Source organism: Nematolebias whitei, chromosome 16 (assembly GCF_014905685.2).
Source record: "Nematolebias whitei isolate Nwh7 chromosome 16, NemWhi1, whole genome shotgun sequence".
NCBI classification, from domain to species: domain Eukaryota; kingdom Metazoa; phylum Chordata; class Actinopteri; order Cyprinodontiformes; family Rivulidae; genus Nematolebias; species Nematolebias whitei.
In genome coordinates this window covers 11,633,035-11,650,679 of record NC_056513.1, presented here as the reverse complement: position 1 = coordinate 11,650,679, position 17,645 = coordinate 11,633,035, and the positions used below count along the sequence as shown (strand labels likewise).

At 41.7% G+C, this 17,645-nt stretch overlaps 1 protein-coding gene across 1 annotated transcript in view; it reads right to left on the bottom strand.

Annotated features, from left to right (window-relative positions):
- Positions 1–17,645, bottom strand: part of pkd1a (polycystic kidney disease 1a) — a 104,563-nt gene that overhangs the window by 7,723 nt on the left and 79,195 nt on the right. The window contains 18 exon segments of the mRNA XM_037690506.1: positions 1,271–1,401; positions 1,655–1,794; positions 1,885–2,079; positions 3,424–3,626; positions 6,730–6,845; positions 6,931–7,009; positions 7,947–8,161; positions 8,349–8,398; positions 8,466–8,576; positions 8,687–8,813; positions 10,965–11,175; positions 11,253–11,396; positions 11,477–11,647; positions 11,767–11,962; positions 12,046–12,246; positions 14,649–14,703; positions 14,705–14,873; positions 16,399–16,714. Coding sequence (XP_037546434.1) covers positions 1,271–1,401; positions 1,655–1,794; positions 1,885–2,079; positions 3,424–3,626; positions 6,730–6,845; positions 6,931–7,009; positions 7,947–8,161; positions 8,349–8,398; positions 8,466–8,576; positions 8,687–8,813; positions 10,965–11,175; positions 11,253–11,396; positions 11,477–11,647; positions 11,767–11,962; positions 12,046–12,246; positions 14,649–14,703; positions 14,705–14,873; positions 16,399–16,714 — 2,830 coding nt within the window.

Here is a 17,645-nt window from a genome sequence, read left to right as displayed (position 1 = left end):
CTAGACCTACACCTGGACCTACACCTGGACCTACACCTGGACCTACATCTGGACCTACATCTGGACCTACACCTGGACCTACCATTCTGTGTTCGTTTGTTCCTCCTTTCTGTCCTCTCAAACCCAACCAGGTTCTGCTGGAGGTTTCTTCCTGTTAAAAGGGAGTTTTTCCTTTCCACTGTCTCCTTTGTGCTTGCTCAGGATGGGAGACTGTGACAAAGTGAAGATTCAACACAATCTGCTGTTTCCTTAGATAAAGAACTTTACTAATTTTTTTTTTTGTATGCATGTGAATGTTTTTGTACAGTGCTCTGAGACAACTGTTATGATTTGACACTATATAAATAAATTGAACTGAATTTAGTTCAGTAAGTTCCTTCAGGTTCTGCTGAGTTTAGAACTAATTCCAAGTGTTGCAGCTGCTTTAGCTGCCCGTGTCTGGATTGTCTGTTCAGATGTAGCTGTTGTGGTCAAACCGTGTAAACAGCTCTTATGCCTGATCACATGAAATACTGCAAAATCTTTCAAGAAACTGTTAATGCTTGGAGTATGTGTTGGGAATGACTCTCAGCTACTACCACAAAGATCGATTGCATTAAAGCCATAATTATAATTAGCTGTGGTCGCCATTTTAAAGTAGGTTAACTCAAAAAGTTAACTGGTTGAAGAAATCATCTCAAAAACCACTTTCTGGAGATTTTATTAAAATTCTTCAAGTGGTTCATGAGATATTTTGCTAACAGACAGCGGTGACGGCAATAGGTATAACCACAGTTTTAGGCTAGAATAACGCACATCCTGTAGAGATTTGAGTGCTGTATGTGTTAGAGACCACTCGCAGCTACTTCACCCCTAATTCCTGCCCATTACTGTAAAGTTTACTGAATCAGAGCTATTTCTGGGTTTTCTACGGTCAGTTGGCTGTGGCAGACATCTTGAATTGGGCTGACTCCAAAAGTTATTTTAGATGTACGTCTAATGATTACTCTCTGAAAGTTTAATTAAACTCCAACCAATGGTTTATAAAATTTTTGCTAACAGACAAACATATACCGACATGGGAAAAACCCTCTTAGCCTGGGCGGAGGGCATAAAGGGTATGCTTATATGCATGCACCCTATATTTCTGCAAAATAAACCATCACCTCAAAAAGATGATTATAAAAATCTTATTAACACAGTGGCCTTAATCTCTTTCTAAACACTGAGGCCGAACTTAAACTCTTGGTTAAGTGGGGGCAGAGAGAACGTGTCCACGTCGAACACCCACCCTGTGTGTGTCGGTTCTGTCGAATCCTCAGCGAGCCGAGCAGAACACTTCCTGTGTCTCGCAAAAGAACGGACTCATCAAGCAGCCGCGGCAGCAGAGACCCGTTGAGCCACAGCAGCACGCCGTCACGGCTTAAACACAAGCACACAGATGTTAAACCGGTTTTATAATAAACTGTGTCCAAGTTAATATGAGTTCAATGAGCTCATAAAAAAACTTTTCTCGATTCTTTTCTCTTCTGGTGTGAATAAAATAACACGTCAAGGTCAGTCATGAACTAAAAAGATTAGACTTGATCAAAGAGTCAGGAGAAAAAAAAAACCTTTTACAGTTTTTATTTTGAGGCAGAGAAAATAAACGAGGCTTGGCTGTGATCATCGGTACCTGCTGATGGTCCGGTACTCTGGTGTGAGAAGGCTCCGTTGTAGTCGAGTTCTCAGCCTAAAACTGTGAGCGTCTTTGGAGGAGTCCGAGTAGTTGAGAAGCAGAACCACCAGCAGGAAGAATGTGTACACCAGGAAGTTCTGGAAAAAGAGAAACAAACTTCCTGTCATCAAAAACGACAAACTGAGCTTTGAACGACGTGTCGTTTTACGCCGGCGTTCCGCGCTGACCTTCAGCATCGTGTGCAGCATGTGGACCTTACGGGCCTGCTGTCGGGCCCGAGACAGAGCGAAGCCCTGAGGTGGTCTCACCCTGGTGACCCGCTGGACCACCTGCTCCACTCGGGAGCCCTCCACCAGCATGTCCTGATCCTCCGGACGCAGCCGACGCACACAGACGGCAAAGTAAACCGCCTCACACATCACCTGTACGGAGCGAGAAGAAAAACGCTTTAGAGGGATCTCTGACTACTTGCACATGTCGGCCTAAATGTGCTAATGTCCTTTTCTACTAGAAGTTGTTGTTTGTGACTTGTGAAAATGTCTAATTACTATATAAATATATATAGTTATCGCAGGGCCGCGATAGGTGAAAATCCGTGAAGTAGAGACATTATATTTATTTTAGTATTTATAAATATTTTAAGGCTTTATAAACCATTCCCACACTCTTGCAATGTTCTTAATGTTCTAAACTCTCTAAACGCTCTAAAAGAGCACAGCGAAACAGAATGATGATACGGTTACTGAGCCAATCCACGCCCAGGGGGCAGACTGGCCATCAGGAGCACCGAGACATTTACCGAAATGTCCCGGCACGAGTCAGCTCGGTTCGGATGAAGGGTCAGTTTGGGTCGCGCTTGATTATTTTAAATAAACCATGCCTCACTCTGGGATCCGCCTCACTGAAGCTCCCACAGTAGCAATGGGGAAAGACAGCCCTTGCCCCCCACCTTTCTTTTTCTGAGGCTGACAGCCTCAGAAAGAGAAAGGAGGGGGCCCCTCGGCGATCACTGAGCGGCCAGGCCACCGGGAAACAAAGTGAATCTTACGTTGAAAACCCGCAAAGCGTGAGTCCGTGAAAGTCAAAGCGCAAAGTATCGAGGGACAACTATATCTATATCTTTCTATATATCTATATCTATCTCTATACTGCATCTCTCTCTATATATACACACACACACAAACTTTTTACTTAAGGACGTCATGATTAATTTACCAGCACAATGCATTCTGGTGCAATGATGTACATACTGTAGGTTGCAGTGGAAATTAAAACACAAGGAGTCGAGGCTAAAAAGTTATAATGTATGACAACGTTATATTTGGTATTTGTCTTTAAGCTGATATGCACGATATATGGGTCAGAACTTCCAAACATGATCTCCTGATGCATGCTCAATAATCCAGGTAGAAAAATGTAACAAGGTTAAGTCAGGACCTCTGGACGGATTCTTGCTTGTTGAAACGTTTCGACTTTTATCCAGAAGACTTCTTCAGTCTGAGCTCTTGTAACAAGCTCAGTCTTACAAACAGAAGGTGCTGTTTTTGTTTTTGAAAAATAACATCATGTGCATATCATGCAGTATCCCAGAGTATATGCTTTGAATGACTCTCAGCTACTATCACGCAAAATCTGAGCTCAGTATTTGTAAAACTGACTGACCACCGAAAGTAATAATAAAGTCTTAAATTGAATTTAAAGAAACTACGCAAGGTGATGTTACCATAGCGACTGCTGACAAGGAGAATAAAGGTTTGTCGTCTCACCTTGATTGGCTCCAACAGCAAACAGGAGCAGAAGAAACTCGCAGCACAGGAGATTAACCACATCATGGCCACGGTGTTACTGAACCCTCGACCCGCCCAAACAGAGACACAGCAGGCCAGTCCGATCCCGAGCCAGCTGGCCCACAGGGCAGCGCGCCCGCACCACGGAGGGAACCGTCTGGGTCGGCACACATCTGTCACAACTGGGGACAGAAAAATGGAAAATGACAAAAACGTTCAGTTAATATTCTTTTTACAGCATGAGTTCAAATGTCTTCAAGGAAGAATCACTGGTTTATGATCAGCAGCCTGGTATATTTTGCTAACAGATGCTCAACTACTACCACACCAAATTGTAGCTCTATATCTGTAGCATTTGCTGTTATAGTAATTTAGTGATGGCTAAGTTTGGTTAGTTGAGTTGAATTGACTACAGAAGTTATTCAGTTGTACATGTCAGTTTATTTATATCTATCTGAACGTTTCATTAAAATCCATTCAGTAATTCATTAAATATTTTGCTAACAGACAAATGTGACAGACAGTTAATGGTGACATTAAAAAAAAACTTGTGCAATGAGTAGCACTTCGAGTATGTGTTGTAATTGACTCGGCTACAAACACCAAATTTTACCTCAACATCTGTAAAACTTTTGGCGCTATAGCCATGCTCGTGTTTTCTACTCTCAGTTGGCTGTGGCGGACATCTTGGACGGGGCTGACTCAAAAAGTTAAACAGTTGAAGATGTTCACCTGATGATTATTTCCTGAATGATTCATTATAATACACTCAGTGATTCTGGAGATATTTTGCTAACAGACACGATTGACAGATACGCAAAATAGGACAACTATCGGTAAAAATGCATGCTTAAAAATAAATTATTTTCATTCTCAAACCTTCAACGTATAACCTCTGATATGCCATTTGTTTTTGCTCAAGTTCAAATGTAAAAACACACCTCACACTAAGAAGTACAATCAAAGCTGTCATTGGGCTGCTAGGACAAATCGTATTATTGGAAAACAACAATCGGATGACTCATCTTTCTTTAACCGCCGTCATTAAACTTTACTTTTTGTCAAACAAAGACCATGAATCAAAGTTTAATTAGTCGACCCGCTGACTCACGTTCCCCTGAGTCACTTATCAAGCCAAAGAACAAAGTGTGCAGAGAAAGAGTGCAACAGCAATTCATGTGGCAGAAAGAAAAAAACAATCAGTGCCAATTAAATTCCCAACTTCCGGAACATCAAATCATCCAGTGATGTTCTCTTTTGAGACTATTTCACATCAGGAGCTGCACAATTTACAACACAGACCTTGAGCTGGATTGAACAATACGTCGTGTGGTTCACTGTGGACTGTCTGAAGTGGAGAGGTCTCTGAACAAAACACTGATGAACTTTTGGAGCCACTTTGATTCAAGATGGCTGCCACAGCTACCTCATAAAACGCTCAATTGGCTGCAAATCAGTCATTCACTGAGATACAGAAGTCCCTCGTTATTATCACGGGGGATCCGTACCCTGAAGCCCCCGTGATAAGGGAAAAACCGCGAAGTTGGAATAGTAGCACAAGCAGTAAGTAGTAGTTTATTTTAGTATATATATATATATATATATATATATATATATATAAATATATTTATGAACATATATATTTAAAGGCACAAAAAGTCATGACTTCAGCTCCCTGCCTCTGCTGCTCTTTGCCACCTGCAAGCGCTCTTGGCCACGCCCACTTCTCCGCGCTGCACGGAGAACAGCTGATCAGCTGGAGGAGGAAGCTTATTCTGCAGTATGGGCTGCACGAAGGTGCATCAGGTGCTAAATAATTTTAAATAATTTATTTTAAATAAAAATTCCATGCAGATCTTGCGGCTCATCCGTCAATCAACCATCTGTGTCATGTCTAGTTTTATTTTGAAAAACTGTGATAGAGCGAGTCCGCGATAAACGAACCGTGAAGTAGCGAGGGACTACTGTATTGAGCTGAAATTTGGTAAGGTTGTAGCTGAGAGTGATACACAACACATTCTGAATTCAAATCTAAAAATGCAAGATGGCCACCAAAGCCAACGTCAAATGGTTTAACTCGTGTTTTTAGAGCTATTTGGCTGAAATTTGGTGTATTGACAGCTGAGATCCCCACTAGATTGCAAATCAAAAATCCAAGATGGCTGCCTAAGCTAAAAAGGAAAAAATACTATAAATTAGCTGTTTTAGAGATATTAAGCTGAAATTTGGTGTGCTGGTAGCTGAGAGCAATGCACAATAAATACTGACTTCAATTAAAAAAATCCAAAATGGCTACCAAAGCTACATTTAAATGGCTTTAACACAACAATTTTTATACATATGCAGCTGATGTGGTGTGGTCATAGTTGAGAACGTTCCCCATCATATACTGAATCCAAATCAAAAATCCAAAATGGCTACCATGGCGTAAAAGAAAAAAATGACTATAACTCATTGATTTTTAATTTTTTTTATTTGCCATGATGAGTTGAAATTTGGTACCGTGGTAGCCAAGAGCGAACCGAACACATAGTAAATAAAAATTTTAAAACGGCCGCCACATGGCAGTCCCTGTCAAAGTTTCTCCAGGAACTTTCCAGTTATCTATTTAGTCAACTTTGTCTGCCTGTTAGCAAAATATCTTAAGGACCGCTGAATGCATTGCAATGAAACAATTATTGGACGTGTATCTACAACTAATGAAAGTTTGGCGTCAATACAGTTTAAGATGGCCACTACAGCCAAATGAAAAGTCCTGATTTAGTCAGTCTTACAGTTATTGTGCTAAAATTTGACGTGCAGCTCGGAATAATTCACATCACGTACTCCAAGTGCAACTCAGACATTTGCTGAAAACTTTAACTTTAGCTGCTGGAGTCAGCCCCCGTTTGTCTGTTCGCAAAGTATCTCATAAACTGCACACGTCAATAAAACATTCAAAAAGTAATCAGTGTATATTTACAACTTGTTTTTTTTTTTTAGAAGTCAACCCAATTTAAAATGTCTGCCACAGCTAATCAAACGTAAATGCAAAAAAAATATATAGGAATAACTGAATCAGTTTTACACATTGAGCTTAAATTTAGTCTGAGTATTGCACAAGTTGGGACATGATGTTTTTGAAGTTTAGCTGAAACTGCTACAACTTTGTCATTTACCCAACACAAGACAATCTCAATTTAAAACTGGCATGAAAGGTGGCCGGCAATATGCAACCTTTAAGGAATGAGAGATCCTAAATAATTTCTGAAACACAGAGTTTCCTACGGTTTTACACACACACACCTGTGTTTGATGTAAAAGCTGTTTTTGGTGGATCCCTTCTGACAGACTCCAGAGGATGAGGTTCGTTCAGCTTCTGAAGGAGAATCACTTCCGTTTTGTCTCCAAAAATACTCGCGCTAAAGCACAGGACATAAAAACATGAACTGAAACAAACCCCCAGTCCAGGTGACTGGTGAAATGTATGAAATTATTGGAACTTACAGGTCGACCATCTCGCTCTCATCCGCCTGAGGAAAGAAGTTCTGTCCATCTGTTAGTATGTGTTTAATAAGATCCTCATCTGCCAGAAAAACAAAAACAAATACGTCACTTCTTCAGTTTTAAAATCAAGGAATTCAAATCTTAAATATTGTGCTGTGAAAAAATTGGGACTTTTTTATACCAAAATATGCAGCTGTGATGCAACAAACTGAAGTTATAATCAGAAATACAAATCTTTTATAATGTGAGACAATTTGTTTTCTTCTTTCGGCTGCTCCCTTCATCAGGGGTCGACACAGCAAACTATCTTGAACTAAGATTTGGCAGTTGTTTTTACGCTGGATGTCCTTCCTGACACAACCACAGAGCACCGAGCTACCACAGCGCTCTGTGTGGAGCAGAGAGCTGCCATCAAGGACGCCCAGGGGAGCAGATGGTGGGGGTTAAGAGCCTTGCTCAAGGGCCCAGAGTGGGGCAAATGTGGGTGGAGGAGTCGACCAGCGACCTTCCAATCACAGGCTCACCTTCTCTAACCTCTGCGCCTCCACACGAGACAATGTAACCAGAGAAAAGTGAAACAAAACTTTGATCAAATCTACTTTAGCTCTATAAAAAGACGCGTTTACGTATTTTACAGGAAGTTAATTCAGTCGATCTTAAAATGTGCAGTTCAGTCTTTTTTTGACGTTCCAACATCTAATGTGAGCAATAGGATCAAAATAAAACATGAGCAGATTAGAAGTAGCTCTCAGTGAAACTCCAAACAGAAAAACTAATTAAAAAATAAATAAATAAGGAAATCTCGAGCCAATCGGACAAAAAGGTTTTATTTGTGAAGTTAGTGACCGTCTTGGCTAAATGGTGCCTCTTTTCACCAGAAGGTAACTTCTAAATATGTTTGTTATAAATATATTAATCTTTTTATAGAACCATTTGATTGCTTTAATTAAGCAAACTGAATCCTGTTAAAAAAAACGCAGCCCCTCGACGAGTCCAGCCTTTCATTTTTTAGTTACCGGATGAGGTGAAATGTTTGATACGCTGATCAGTGTCCTCTTCCTCCTTGGGGTTGAAGGTCATCTCCACACCCAGGTGCCGACTCCCTTGACGCCTCTTCAGTTTGGGCACCCTGGCCCCGGGTCCCGCTCCTCCAGTCACAAACTCGTCACTCAACAGCTCCGGCCAGTCCCTGTCGTCCGTCTCGTCGTCCTCCGTGTCCAAACTGTCCTCGCTGCATTGCACAGAGATGTTTGGTGTTCAGCACTCACAGTTTCTTCTCAAGAATCGCACTCAAACACCCTTGAACAAACGATTCCTTTCAAGTTTAGAAATATTTAGTGGCAAAACTAATTCTGTACATCGTGCCCTCTTTATTTGTTGAATTTATTCATTCTTATCCTGATCAGAAAACTACACACCTGTTGATGGACGGAGACGGCAAATCCACATTCGTTTCCTCCGAGTTGGTCTGAGAAACAAAGAGTCTGATGAATCTTTGCACACAAATATACACATCTGTTTCCAAAAGCTTCTACCTCTTCAGTGAAGGACAGGAAAGAACTTCCTCCGGTAGAGTTGTCCAGGAAGTCATCGATCTCCACTGACTCCTGATCCACTCGCGGCGGCACCTGCTGCACCGTCACAGACTGACGGCCGCAAACACACAAGAGCAAAATATTCACTTTTTGATCCGGCTTCGTGGAGGAAGCAGAACTTCGGCTGTGCATTAGTTTTAAGCGGGGTTGTGAGGCACTACCTTACTGCGGCTCATTCTGAATATTGTGAAGACGAAAAGGTAGAGCGGGTAGACGATCAGACAGGTGACCACTCCTGCTGCTACCGTCTCTCCGTTTAGTGAGGAAAACCTTGACACGGCCCTCGGGCTGCAAGACAATTTACCACATATAAACATGAAACACAAACCACTGCAGGTTGGCAGGTGGACACAAAGACATGGCTCTAACATACACTCCAGGCAATCTGATCTCAAGTTAAGGTGTAGTATCACTGACTGTAACGGTCTGGTGGTGGTTGAACCCGAAATGCAGGGAGGACATGGAGGACTCAAGTTTAAAGTAAAAGTAATTTAATAAAAATAAACAAAGACGGTTGACGTGGCAGCAACAATTTACTATTCCTATTCGTGACGCCAAATTGTTGTGGAAAAACTGTTTATTTCACGTGTTTCCAGCATTTGTTAAACAGGTTTTTCACAACACATGAAGCATGAGAGGACACTAAGAGAGACAAAACCAGGACCTGGTGCAGAACAGGAACAGGGAGTCTTCATGAGACAAAGCCCAGGAGACGCAGACTTATATACATACATTAATGACAGACAAATGACAAACAGCTGGGAGAGACAACAGGCGATGGCAGAAGCTAATTACATGAGGGAGCAACAGCTGGAACAGACCACAAGAGGGAGACACACACTAGGAACAGAGTCGAACGCAAGGATCAGGAAAGGAAATAAAGACAAGAGAAACACAAAGAAAACAGACAAAAAGGACAGATTATGTCAGAATGAAGATACAATCAGAGGTGGTCTGGGATCTAACCTGAGACATACTGAATGATCACCAGATTCTGCACAAGCAGCATCCTGAACACCTGGATCTTTATTGACTCTATTAGTTTCAAACTTAAACCAACTCTAACCACAACCATAAAAAGAAACCCACTGTAAAAACCTTTGCTACAATTAAATAGAGCTCTTGGCCAATTTAAAATGAAGTGAAATCACAACATTTTTAGCAAATTCTATTTTGAGGGACCAAACATTTTCAAGACTTGATGAAATATGGAGTACCAGGAGGCTTTATAGATGAGTTTTCTACACAGTAGCCCCATATTTAGTTTGATTGTTGTAGCTGATTGTTCGCACTGTCTCACCTTCACCACGAAATGCTTTCTGTCCATCATAATACAAGAATTTGAGCTTTACAATATGGTGCTCTCATGTTAATGCAGGACTTGTGCACACAGAGAAGTTGTGTAGAGAAACAGCTGCAAGCCTATGAGTGAGACGCCAACGTTTAAAGAGTTTAAATCGTCACTGTCGTTATTGGAGTTGCATTAAAACTAAACTCTGTGAAATGACATTTATTTATGCTCCTTTCTTTCTCCAAAAATCAAATCTGTTAGGTTACATAACTCAACTTATCCAAATTGTTGTAATTTACTCTGCAAAGTAAGTAATGGAAACAAGCGGTACGCCGATGTAACTATGTCACTGAGGGAACTGAACAGTGAATGTTTGTAGTTTTTGAAATGAGAGTTTTTCTGGACTGAAAGTGAAGTGAACAGTACACCTTAAAGTTTTTGGTGCAACATATTCTAGTGGGTAGAAGTTACACTGTGGAGAACAGGGATGGAGTGATGGATCCTAGAGGGCGAAGGGAGCAACTTTATCCAACACCAGGAGCAGTGGTGGAGCCAGGGGGTGGCCAGTGGTGGTTTTGGTCACCATACATTTATCTTCGACCACACCAGTCATTTGAGGGAACTATACTTTTACGCAATATAAAACCTAAAAAGCATGGTTTTCTCAAAAGATTGGGGTGGCCCATACTGTATACATACATATACATATGGTGGTGGCCATCTTGGATTTTGAGGCGGCAACCCAATTTTTGATAGGAACCTTTTTTACACCTAGATACAGCCACACACCGAAATGGAAGTCGGTATTTCACTTATATTTCAAATTATCATGCTCACAACATGCGTGGCTGGACAGACGAAGGGTATTTCCAATTCCCCCACTTTGCTCTACAACGGGAAACAAAAATCTGAAAGTTTATTTCTGAATAACGTCATCATTCGTGCGATTGTTTTTGTGATTTTATAGAAACATCAGTACCGGCCTGTTTGTTGCTCAGACACATCTGACTGTGATGCGTTAGTTTGCACATAGATGAACACGCAGGACAAATTTCACTGCCAGGTGGGAACACTTGCTCTTCCAGCTGTTTATTTTCCATCAGTGCGCACGATTAGAACCAGGCCTGAACAGAACAAAAGACAGGTACCTGTATCTCTTGTCCGCCACAATGCTGTACCACAGAGTGTTGGCCAACACGACAAACTGCAGTAACACAGCACAGCATGTGGCTCTCTGCAGGCGGGTGAAGGGGCTGCGGGGGGGCCTCTCCCACAGCGACAGCCACATGTGACTCTCACACAGCGACCTCTGCAGCTCACACCACAGGAGGCGAGGCAGCCGACGAAGCAATGCCTCTTCTGAGCAAAACAGAAAGAATGTGACGTATCAAAGAATGTGACGTCATCCAGCAACCATTAGACATTTGAAACCTTACCTGTTGCCTCCACTTCAAACTCCACCCGTCCACCAGTTCTCTCATTATCAACAGACAGCCACTCCTCAACCAGGAAGTAGTAGCTGCTTTCAGTCTGCAGGTCTTTGACCAACACATACTGCAGCATCCATGCTGGGGACAGACCTTCGTCAAGAAACATTACGAGATTCATTAAAGCGCTTCAACTCTTTGTAGTCACTTGTTTTTTGGATGCACGCCTTCACCTTTATTGTCGTGCCATATCCGGATTTTCCATATACTCCCCAGGCTAGTATCTGTGGCGATCTGAAAGATGTCAAGAGCGTTGCGTGTGAAAGCTCCTTTGCTGTCAAGGTGACGGTGTCCGCTGCGGCTCTCTCGTCCATACAAACTGATTCCGACATGAGCCGTTGTGCCTGAACAAACAGAAAGTTTAAAAAAGACTTCAGAGACTAACTTAAGATAAATATTTTAGTTTCTAAAAACAGAGGATAGAGTTGAGATATTCATTATTATACTGTATATCATGTCTCACCTGCCCCTCGATTCCACCCAGTTTTCACTTGGATCTCGTACTTGAAGCATCCATTCTGGCCGCAGAGTGGAATCACGGCAGCTCGGCGAAGATCCAACTGGTCCAACTTATGTAAGATGGCTGCCGCCACAACATAGCTTAGCAAGCCCAATATGCACACCAACAGCACGATCAGACTCGGTGCACCTGAACGCTCCTATGGAAGGAGTGCAAACAGTAAAGAACGTGTGCAAGTGGTGCGTGGGATGAAAGAAGGTGATTTATTAGTAAGATACTGACTGGCAGTTTGAAGCTGATGGCATTGGTTGGTACAAACAGTCCTGCAGCGAATGCCGTGAGGTGCCTGGTGCGGCAAACGGCTCTGCTGAAGGTGGTCTCCACGAGGGGAACCATGCCGTCTGTCTTCCACTGCTTCTCTGCCTCACTGAAGTACTGGCACAAGGAGGCGAACACCCTCGCCTCCAGGCGAAACACCGCAGGCTGAGTTTCAGGGCTGCAGGGTGTACTTACGTTGACAAAATAATCCAGAGTGGTGTCGTAGAACCTGTGTAGCACAAGACAGAAATCGCAGTTTGCTCAAACAGCAGATTCGGACAAAAACAATACAAAGAATATAAAAATGATTAATGCCTTGAAGTTTGACCTGTTTAAGGACTTTTCTGTACAGTCCTTTTTATATTGTTGCAAGTTTTGACCATGTTTGGCACAAACTGTACCATGATTGTGGACCTCTGGCCAAGGCTTAATTTGTAAACCGATTGATGTAAGAATGTAAATAGTGGACAGGGGGGCGGTCTGGGGGTCCTCCCTCAGAAAATTTTGAATAAAGTAGATGCGATTTCCTGTATTTTAGTGCATTTTAACGGGTTGTTAAACACCTACATTTACATATATTTGTAAACACTTCACTTCAGTCAAGCATCCTCCCCCCACCCCTCCTTACTTGATGGTTCAGAGCCCGACACTGTCGCTGCTCGTTGTTGTCCGACTCGGCATGTGAAACCTCCATGCGCCTTCTCAGACTGGGCTCCTGCCCGCCTGATGAGCTCGGCACTCACCCCCACCAATCTTTTTGGGGCGAATATTTTTTTAAGGGTATATGCGGAAATACTACTTGAAGGGGAAGCTCGAATAAGTGGCTGTTGTGTTTAAAATGAGTGTTTATGTAATTATTTTCAGTTTATATATCCAATATAAGTTTTATTCGTTCAAGGCAGTCATATTTGTTCCTAACTTTATTATTAGTAAGCCTGAGAGTTACCGGATCCAAACAAACAGTTACTGGAACACACTCTGTCAAAATAAGAGTTTCTGGATCTGTTCCGGCAGGATCCGGCTCAACTTAAGCCTCTGGCCCATTAATACCTTTTAGAAGAGATTATTTCGGCTCAATGTCAAACAAAATATCAAGTGATTGATTTATGGTGTGACTGCAACCCAAGATTTCTTTTTAAACTAAAGAGCTTGGCGTACTTTCCAGGTTTTACTGTAACAAATACCTCAACCTTATCTGGTTTATGAAAAGGATTCTGTGGGAAGCATTTCTCTCTTACACAAGAATTTATTCAGTCCGATCAGAATTGTGGGAAAAGGAGTACTGTAATTTCCGCCTTAAAATTTGCACCACCATATAAGTCGCATCTATCATGCATCACCGCTGATGCATCGCGTTTGTTATGCGTCACCGCTGATGCATGTTGTTATGCATCATAGCGGACCACCCGGAAACGCGGGCCGGTGTTGTGCCAAAAATTGTTTGGCTGCCAAATGGTGGCCACGGAGCATTCACAGGAAAACTTTAACAAGAATTTAACAAGATTAACACTTAAAACAATTATTTGTTTGCTCAACATTATAGTAAAGGTGTGTCTCAATTTAATTTTTCCTTAATAAATGCACTTTGACGGTCAAATCAGTTGCATTTCAAAAGCTGATTTGCGGCTGCAGGAGCGCGCAGAGGGAGGACTCGCTGTGCATTTCTACAAAAATTTAACAAGATAACCACCTAAAAACAATCATTTGTTTGCTTAACATTATAGCAAAGGTGTGTCTCAGTTGAACTTTTCCTTAATAAATGCACTTTAATGGTCAAATCAGCTGCATTTTGCCTGGGTGGCGCAGCGAAATGCAGCTGACTTGACATTTGCTCCAGTCCCGTAGCGAGACAAAGGTGGCTTTGAATGGCAAGCCACATGTCTCATTAATAGCCACTTTTACCTATTAATGAGACACTTGGCTTGCCATAATGCTTGAGGGCCCTCTAGTGGCTGAAAATGGTAGTGTTCAATATTTTCCATGTCAGAATGAATGAAATCATCAAATCTCAGCCAAAAATTGGTTTATAAATATGGGAAATATCTAAGTCACTTCGGACTATAAGGGGCTGGACTTGCTAATTTATGCAAAAAGATGCAACTTATAGTCCGAAAAGTATGGTAGCTACTGCTGGATGGTGCAAAAATGAACATTTAGTCAAAAAGCAGATAGCTGAAGCTAAAAAGATTTTCTTGCATGAATCCAGTTGTCAAGAAAGATGCAGTCAGGTTTGTTTTATTTGAAAAACATGCACGTTGTATCAGTTTGCATGATAAAATTAGCAGTTTTCTAATTCAGAACACAGAACTTTGGTCTTATATTCACTTTTTTTACCCTGGGTTAAGAAAAAAGCAGCTGAACGATCATTTTACATTTTTGTAGCTGTTTTCTCTCTTTTTTGTCAGGTGTCTTATTTGAATTCTGTTGTGAATTGGCACAACACAAATAACATTAAATTAAAATTGATTAATGGATTTTTTTCCCCTGATTTTTGACTTTGTGTAAAGAAAGAAGCTACACCAAGAAAAAAAGATAAACAATTATGAGAACAAAAAAACAAAAAAAACCCACCTCAATATGAAATTACAATTGCAGTTCAGTGAATTAACAGGGTTCTTACTCTGGTGACAGGAAGAAGCTGTATTTTTTGTGGTCTTGCCCTCTGGTCATACTGAGCGTGATCCTCTTTCTGTCTGTGCAGTTGAACTCGTTGGGTTGCTCGTGGGAATGAAGGAAGGTGGTCACATACGGCTCCTCCTTGACATTTTCTCTTTTATCCTTCTCACTTGCATCTGATTGAAAAAATAAATCAAACATGACCAGAGAAAGGGAACACAAGTGTACTGCATACAATACATTATACGTCCGTCGACAAACTATTACAGTAGTCCCTCATTTATTGCGGGGGTTACGTTCCACTTGATAGGTGAAAATCCGTGAAGTAGGGACGTTATATTTATTTTAGTATTTATATATATTTTGAGGCTTTATAAACCCTTCCCACACTCTCGCAATGTTCTTAACAATGCTCTAAACTCTCTAAACAAGGGGGGACTAAAGGCTCGGTTTGGGTTGCCCTTGATTATTTTAAATAAACAATCCATGCTGCTCATGCAGCTCACTCAGATATAAGACAGCCCCTCCTTTCTTTTTCCGAGGCTGTCTGTTGTATGTCTCTGCTCTGCTGTCTGCTGCCTCAGAAAGAGAAAGGAGGGTGTGTGTGTGTGTGTGTGTGTGTGGGGGGGGGGGGGGGTCTGTCTTTTACCTGAGTGAGCCGCACTCAGCCACTGTCTCTCTGCTCCCTGTGTAGTAGTGATGGGAAAAGACAGACCCTATCACGCCCCCTTCTTTCTCTTCCTGAGGCTGTCTGTCACAGCAGAGCGAGCAGACAGACAGACAGCCTCAGAAAGAGAAAGAAGGAGGCGGGAGGTGGGGGTCTGTCTATCCCCATTGCCAAACGTTTGTTGTGTACAATCTTACGTTAAAAACCCCAGAAAGAGTGAGTCCGCGAAAGTTGAGCCTTGAAGTATTGAGGGACTACTTACTGTATACAGCAATCTGTAGCAATGGATCAGAAAAGCCAAGACCATGTATCATTTCTGACCTTGATTTGTGACCTTGACCTTAAAGCTGGGGTACTGAAAAGTGTGCGTGACACTCCATTAAGTGATGATACATATGTGCATGAAGTGAAATTATCTTGAGCAGATCAGAAGTTATGGGTGGGACAAGAGAAAGTTTACGGACGGACAAAAACAATAAATCCGCCTTGCAACAGGCGTGTAAAAAAGGGGAGATTAATGAAAACATTCAGCACAAGAAGAAACACATAAATACAAACACAAGTTAAAAAGTTAATTCAGACAGGAAACGAGGCACTTTTACAGGAGCTACCCAACGACCAATCCAGTATGTTTTTTGGTTCACAAATGGAGCTGAGGGAGCTCAGTCATCTATAATGATTATAACTAAAATAACTTTTCACATTTATTGCAGTTATAAAACTGCAAAACTGCTCAAAATTCGAACTGTGACCTTAATGAAGGCAACAAAAGCTGGAGAGGTACATAATTATCTACCATCTCTGCCATCAGTTCCTATCAGGTATATGTTTTTGATTAATTTACTGCTGAAAAAAACATTTTTTAAAATGGCTTGGAAACATAATGACAGTTCTGTCAATACAAAGTTTCAAGTAATAAACGGGGAAAGGAAACTAAAGCTTTTATATTTTAAACCAACAAAAATCAATGTAACAAACAAAAACAGTGAAAACTAAATCAGTGAATATGTTGAAGTTGTTGTGTGTGTGCTTACCTTCTACAGAGGTGAAATTAAGCCACACGAAGAGCCCGGCCTGCTTGTTGCTGTTTCCTGTGCTGACACGGAGGATCACAGAGTCACAGCGGCTGATGTTAACCGCTGTGGCCATGGGGACTCCACCGGAACCAGAACTCTCAGCGCCCGCTTCGCCACAGCTGCCGTTGTTAACGGCAACAGTGATGGCCATGCTGTCGTCGAGTCCAGAGATCGGGATGTGGGTGCCGTTTTCTGTGCGAAACTCCATGGATGCTACCTCAGTGGAGACAGCGTAGTTGGACACGTAGTTGAAGGGGAAGGGATTGGACTCCACCTGAGGATAAGAAGATTAAAGAAAGGAAACCATTAGAATGTGCTGGCGTGCAAATAAAGGTCTAAAACAAAGGAGTGCATATCGCACGCCACCATTCATGTTGGAGTTTTAGACATTTTGTACTGAGAAGAAATGGAGGTACAGCTGTTTTGGTCTCATCCAGTATTGCAAAGTAACATAAGATGTTTTAGCTTTCAGAATAAATTAAGGGGATGACTCTTAGCTACTACCACATAAACATTAGCTCAATATCTGTAAAATTAAATGAGTTACAGTAGTCCTTCGCTTTGACTTTCGTGGACTCGTTCTATCGCGGTTTGTGAACGTACAGCACAAAAAAAAAAAAAAAATTGTACAGGATACATGATTGTCAACTTTAATATAACTCGTGATTGGGACAGTACAGGCGCTGCCATTTTGTAGTTTTCTCTCAGTAAGCCTCCACTCTTCCTGCTCATAATGACCACATTTCCCAGAAGGCAACAGGGCCCCGCCCAGAAGCCCGGTTTCCTTCTGTTGAAAAAAAAAAAACAGAGGTAAAGTTTTGATCTGATCGGTGCCCAGCAGATGCAGAGAAGCTACACTGAACCCACTGAACCAGACCAGAAATGGAGTGGAACCAGACTTCCCGACCTATGGGTGCATCTTGAGAGCTGGTAGCCCGCCTACATGGACCTCCGAGTGGATGCGTGCATCCGATGATCCAGTGGTCCATTAGATGCTCTATGGTACGTTTTTCATGTTTTTCAACCGGCCAACGATGATCTCTGAGAGGGGACACACTGGTAAGTAATATTTAGTAGCTACAGATATGTATGTTGTTAAAATAACACAAGTTTAAGAGTTTAGAATATTGCAAGAGTGTGGGAAGGGTTTCTAAAGCCTTATATATATATATATATATATATATATATATATATATATATATATA